The sequence below is a fragment of the Heterocephalus glaber genome, unplaced genomic scaffold, assembly GCF_053883595.1.
Source record: "Heterocephalus glaber isolate CG9 unplaced genomic scaffold, H.glaber_assembly_v1.0 deba00001497, whole genome shotgun sequence".
NCBI classification, from domain to species: domain Eukaryota; kingdom Metazoa; phylum Chordata; class Mammalia; order Rodentia; family Bathyergidae; genus Heterocephalus; species Heterocephalus glaber.
Window position 1 is genome coordinate 14,317,022 of NW_028258320.1, and position 6,749 is coordinate 14,323,770.

At 41.4% G+C, this 6,749-nt stretch overlaps 1 protein-coding gene across 3 annotated transcripts in view; it reads right to left on the reverse strand.

The window, feature by feature from the left end:
- Adk (adenosine kinase) overlaps window positions 1-6,724 on the reverse strand; it is a 538,665-nt gene extending 531,941 nt beyond the window's left edge. The window contains exon 1 of one of the 3 annotated variants that reach the window (XM_004846317.3): window positions 6,533-6,724. In XM_004846317.3, the coding sequence (XP_004846374.1) occupies window positions 6,533-6,597 (65 nt within the window). In that variant the 5' untranslated portion in view covers window positions 6,598-6,724. The remainder of the gene's footprint in view (window positions 1-6,532) is intronic. The other 2 variants (XM_004846320.3, XM_087185402.1) reach the window with 2 other exon arrangements.
- Window positions 6,725-6,749: the final 25 nt, after the last annotated feature.

Sequence of the window (6,749 nt, forward strand, 5' to 3'; positions counted from 1 at the left end):
ACCGAATAGTTTCTCTAGTGTGAGAAACTGAAAGTGTAAATAAGGATTAAAATGATTAAAATGAATAATTGATAATTTGAAATAGGAAAAAAGGTCCAAAGAGGTAGGGGTAAAGGGAGGGGAAAGGAAGGAAAAAAGAGAAAGGAAAAATTATGAGAAAAGAAAAAAAATGGAAATGATGTGTGTGTAAACAGGAAGGGAGGAGGGGGTGAAGGGAGCACAGGTAATGTGGAATAAGAATCAAGATACATCATGTACAGGTACAAACACCCAATGATAAATGTAAACATATACCTAAAAGGTACCAATAAAAGAACTTAATGAATAAAAAATTAAAAAAAAAAAAAAGAAGAGGTTCATTCGAGGAAAAGAAAAAAAAGGTTCCACTCAAATGAAATGCTTGGATGTGGTATTTGGAAACTATTTGCTGACTGGAAAGCTGAAATCTGCTTCCATTTATTATTACTAAAACATGATTCTTACACAATCTTTAATTGCTAATGTCAGAGGGGAGTTTGAATGTGGGCTGTTAGTATTCAATCCTTCCAAACATTAACTTCAGAGTTTACACATTTTCTATGATGATTAAGTAGAGCTATGCCTAAAGAATGTAAGTACTTGAACTGGAGGTGGAAAGACTACTGTAAGTAGGAATCCAATACAAAATTTAAGTAAAAGACAAAGTAGAACTTTGGAGAAAGGAAGGTCAGTGATACCATGAACAGAGAAGGACCATGGAAGAAGGTGCAGATTTAGGACAACAAATGGACTTAGCTGGTGTTATGGTTTGGATCTGGGATATCCCCCAAAAGCCTCACATGTCTGGAAGGTGACAGGATCGTGAAGGTGCTATACTCTTCAATTCATCCACTGATGAGTTTATAGCGAAATGTGCTGTTAGGTGGGGCCTGGCCAGGTGTTCTGGAAGGGTCACATTGTGAGCAGTATTCCTCTGCCCAGACCCTTCCACCTTGCCCTTTCTGCCTTGCAGCCAGCTGACCCTGCAAGGATTGAGACTTCTGAAATGGTGATCCAAAATAAAACTTCTCTTTCAAGCTGTGGATGTTGGGTATTTTGGGCCACCAATAGGAAAGTGACTCAGACACCTGGGTATATATGAGTTTGAAGGCCAGCAACTCACTCAAAGGAAATACTCAGTAAACAGTTAAAATTAGGCTCGGAGAGCTAAAAGTTAACAGAGAAAGATAGATCACATATTACAGTGTCCATAACAAGACCTGGACCCCTACACCTTCTGCTCCAATCAGGCCAAACCACCTGTGGTTCCCCAACAGACCAGCTTTTTCCCAGCTCTACCACCAAAGTTTTTTATAAAGGCAGGTAACTTGCTTCATATCTGGTTAACTTCTAGTCATCTTTAATAATGCTCGGGTATCATTTTTCAAAACCTCACTTAATTCCTACCAGGAAGATAGAGAATGAAAATATATAAATACTGTATATCCCCCAGTTTTTACACCCAGGCCTAAAGTAGAATGAACTTGAAAGACAGACTAAAAAGAACAGACCTGGCATGTGTTCAACAAGCTTTGGAAGGCACTACACCCTCCTAGAGGTGACCACTGAAGAAATGAACATGGGTAAGATTTCCAAAGGAGAGAAAAGAACATGAGTCCTAAATATAGGTCATCATCATGGAACAACTTCATCTAAGGAGAAGTTTCCAAAAATGTTTCTTGACTTTTTTTTTTTTTGGAGGCAGGGTCTCACTGACAATTTTGGCCAGACTATTCTCGGTTGTAGGGATGTCCTGTGTGTTGTACAATGTTTAACAGCATACATAAAATCTTCCTACTAGTAGCATTTCCCTCCAAGTATTGTTTCCAGACTTTGCCAAATGTACCCTTTAAGGACAAAATTTCCCCGGTTGAGCACTACTGCCCTACAGCTAGCTGAAATTCTCAAAAATCCCAATTTAACTTCTTTTCCTGACATCTACAAATATATCTCATTAATTTACTTGTTCATCATTGACTGACTATACACATTAATTTTTTTTTTTTGATACAGGGTCTCTTTATGTGGTTCAGGTTGGCCTTGAACTCACTAGCCCAAGCTGGCCTTGAACCCCCAATCCTCCTGTCTCAGCCTCCTGAATAGGCATGCACTACCATGTCTGGCACCACACATTAAATTAAGCTTAGAATTTACAAGCCATTCTTGGATCAAAGATCTAAATATTAAGACAGAAACACTAAATCTGCTTGAAGAGAGAATAGGTAGAATGCTTGAACACATAGGAGTAGGCAAAGACTTCATGAACAAAACCCAGACCACATGGGAAACACTACAAAGAATCAACAACTGGGACCTCACCTTATTAAAAAGCTTTTGCCAGAGAAATCACCAAGAGAAGACAATCCAGAAAGGAAAAAATTTTTTTACCAGCTATTCAGATAAAGGACTATTATCTAGAATATACAAAGAACTCAAAAAAATCAGACCCCTCCAAAATTTAAAGACCCAATGGAAAAACGAAATAAAATAAAATAAAAGACACTTCTGAAATAAAGACACTTCTCTGATGAAGAATTAGAAATGGCAAATAAATATATGAAAAAATGTTCAATATCACTGGCCATTAGTGAAATACAAATTAAAATGCTGAGATTCCATCTCATTCCTGAAAGAATGGCTATCAAGAAATCAACCAATAACAAATGCTGGAGCGGCTGTGAGCAAAAGGAACACTTCTCCATTGTTGGTGGGAGTGTACTCTGGTCCGACCACTGTGGAAATTGGTGTGGAGATTTCTCAGAAAACTAAAACTAGAGGTTCCATTTGACCCAGGTATACCTCTTCTTGGTATCTTCCCTAAAGAATTAAAAGCATCATACCTCAGTGATATATGCACACCCATATTTATAGCAGCACAGTTTGTAATAGCTAAATCTTGGAAACAGCCCAAATGCCCATCAACAGACAAGTGGATAAAGATGTGGTTTTTTTGTTTTTTGGGGTTTTTTTTGGTATCAGGGATTGAACTCGGATCCTTGCACTTGCAAGGCAGGCGCCAGAACCACTGAGCTAAATCCTGGCCAAGATGTGGTTTTTTAATACAATGGAGTACTACTCTGCCAAAAAGAATGAGCTTCAGACATTTCTAGCTAAATGGATAGACCTTGAGACCATACTCTTAAGTGAAATAAATTGGACACACATGTTTAAATACCACATTGTTACTCTGGTGTGAGAAACCGAAAGTGGAAATAAGGACTAAAATGCTGGGCCAGGGATTTAGCTCAGTGGTTTCGCCGCCTGCTGCACAAGGACTGGAGTTCGATCCCCAGTTCCAAAAAAAAAAAAAAAATGTTTAAATCCAGGACTAAAATGTATAATGGTTATTGGGAAATGGGAAGAAAGTGTTCAAAGGGGAAGGGAAACAAGGGAGAAGGAAGAAAGGAAGGGAGGGACAAGAAAAAAATGGAACAAAGCTTTTGTACACAGGGTGGGGAGGGGGTCGGAAGGGGGGTGGGATAAAATAAAATAAAATTTATTTTAAAAAAATAATTTACAAGCCATTCTCAACAGTTAATCCAAAACTGGTAGCCGTCACTTAACAAGTCATGACAGCTTAATTCAGTCTAAATATACTACCAACCACACTGCAACTCTGAAAGCCAAATTACTACAGTATAATAAAAATAGGAATAGCCAGCTGTGCATGGTGACTCACACCTGTGATCCCAGTATTCTGGGAAGCTGAGACAGGAGAATCACTAGTTGGAGCCAGCCTGGGCAACTTAGACCCTGTCTCTCAAAAAAATCAAATTAAATGGCTGGGTGTATAGCTCAGTGCAAAGGCCTTGTGTTCAATCCTCAATACCACACACACAAAGAAGTAAAAGTAAAGAACAGCCAGAGGTCTAGGTACAAAACCAGAGATTTGTCCCAGTACTCAAAATGTTTAATCTTCTAGCTTTATGTCTACAGGTACCCCTAGGTTAATACTGTATAATGTGGATGTAGTTACCTAAGGAATTTTACAACTTTTAAATAGACACTAATGAGATGCCTATTTCCCTGTTGGTAAAGGGGACATAATTACAAGATATGATCAAAATACACAGTGAATGTTTAAATTTTTAAAAAACTTAATACAGTAAAAGACACATTGCCATTAATCCCCTTAAAATATTCCCCCTTGTTTCAAACATACTTATGTGTTGTTGTTCCACTTTTGAAGCAATTCTGGAGTCCCTGTTCCTGAGTGTCTTTAAGAGGTGTGATAAAAAAAATACAGTGAATGTTGTTCCGAGTGCCATCCAGGGCAAAGGCAGGCTGGTAAACACATCCTGGTGCATTCTCAACCACCTTATTCACTGAATCTGGCTCTTTCCCAAAGTCAAAATAGCCATAAAAGGTAAATGTTTTCAGTCTACTCAAGACATTGAAGCAGCTACAACAGCCCAACTAAAGATACTCACAATAGAGGACTTCCAATACTGCTTCAGAAAGTGGCAAGAATGATTGGGTAAGTGTGTTGGGGGGGGGGGGATTAAAAGCAATGTGTCTTTTACTGTCAATAAATTCAATTTAAACATTCACTGTATTTTTTTTTTTATCAAACCTCATATACTATCTACTTTATCAGGCTTTTTCTTTTTTTTTTTTTTCTGGTATTGGGCATCGAACTCAGGACCTTGTGCTTGCCAGGCAGGCATGGTGCCACTGAGCTAAATTCCCGGCCCTATCAGGCTGTTATGGAATTGAGTTAAAATAGGTAAAATGCTTAAACAGGTCATGCCATAGACACATTTAAGTATTAAACATTATTTTTAAGAATGTATAGGCAGGGCCGGGGATTTAGTTCAGTGGTTCCGCCACCTGCTGCGCAAGCGCAAGGTATCTACTTTAATCCCTGGTACCAAAAAAAAAAAAAAAAAAAGAATGTATAGGCAAATAGCGGCATATTTTGGGTAGCTATATAAAAGTACATACACAGTCAAATAAACATGACAGAGGCCCCGAGTTCCTATTTCTGTTCTTTTGTTTTTGTTTTTCAGTTCTTTCTTTTTTTTTCCTGTACCAGAGATCGAACTCAGGGACCTTGCGCTTGCAAGGCAGGTGCGCTAAATCCTCGGTCCTTATTTCTGATCTTTAAACGTTTCATTTGGACTTTGATATCGTGCTCTCCTTAAGCCATAGAGCTAAAATAAATAAATAGGAAAGCAACGTGGAAATGGATCAACATTATATAAAAGTATTATTTTTATGTAAAAAAATAAGTAGCTGTTTTTGTTTAGTTGAGTAGCAAAAGCAACTTGCATCCGTCTTCCAATTTCGTGGAAATTTGGTGAAAGAGGTACTTTTTAAGGAAATATTCTAATAAAAAGCAGAATAGGGAAAGCACATGCCTTGAAATTAGGTAGCTCTAATTCAACAGACCTTAGGAGACATTGTTTGAATGCCTAAAATAAAACTTAAGTATTGCGAATTACATCTTTAAAGTTTTATGTTCTTCGTATAAGGTAGGCACACTAACCCTTTGAGGGTACTAGTAATTTAATAAAGGCACTGGCAGAGATTTGATAATCCTTCATTCAAAACAGCACATGCACACACCACTAAGCCCCTAAGTCGCTTTTTCAAATGTAAATAACTTATTCTTTAGAAGCTGAAGAAGAGTGGTGGTGTACGAAATGAGATTTGTCTTGTATAATCAGCTGTGTACCCACATTTTTTAATTGGCCTTAGGTCTATTTTTAGATAAGAGAATCACCACCGTCCATTGAAAATTTCAAAATCATCAAAGATTGTGCCTGCAGTTCTTGATACTTATTAGGAAGAAATGTTCGAACAAATGACGGTTTTTATGAGTAAAAGTTGCAACATCACATGCGAGACAGACAGGTGTTAGAGGCAGAACTGTCCTCGCTGCTGCCAAAATGTGCAAACAAAAAGAAAAATCAACCCTTCCTATTCATCCAGCCAAAGGCCGCCCGCGCAAAGCCTCAGAAGCGTGGTTTGGGTCCGCGGCAGCGCGTCTTCAAAGATGCCGGCTTTCCGAGTGTGCACAAAAATGAAGGTCAAGGCGCCCTTCCGCGACACTTCCGGAAAATCTCCAACGATTCTATCTTTGCCCGAGGTAGAGCAGCCTCCTCGTGGGTGTATCACCCAGGGAAGGGGAAGGTGGCAGCCTAGGGACGCTGCTCCGGACCGGTCCTCGGGGGTCACACCAGCCCCGCCACTGCCGGCTCGCACGTGGGGCCCGCGGCGGGTTCGGCCCCTCAGCCGCCAGCTCTGATTGGTCAAGGGCCGCAGGAGCAGGAGCCGGAGCCGGAGCCCAAGCCGAGGCCGGAGCTGCACCAGAGCAGTAGGCGACAGGGCCAAACCGAGAGGGTGCAGGGCGAGGTTGCGACCACGGGGACAAGGACCCGAGCGGCAAGTAAGCGTGTTGGCTCCATGCAGGCAGCGGGCCACCACCCAGCGTCCGGGCTGCGCAACCCCACGTGGGCCCTGGCTTGCTGCAGGCGCTGTCACCCTCCTCCCCACGTCAGGCAGCGCTCACCTCAGCGCTAGCGGCGCCTCCACCTTCAGCTTTTTGCGCTTCGGCTCCCCTTCGGCGGCTGACATCTTCGCGCTACCGTCCAACTTTTGCGCCACCGCTCGCCGCGCTCCCCGCCCCTCGGCTCGCTGGGTCCGTCCCCCTCACCCCTCACCACCTCCTTTCCCTTAAGCCCCGCCCCTCCCGACTCCGCCCTTGCCATGACTCTGGTCCGAAACCT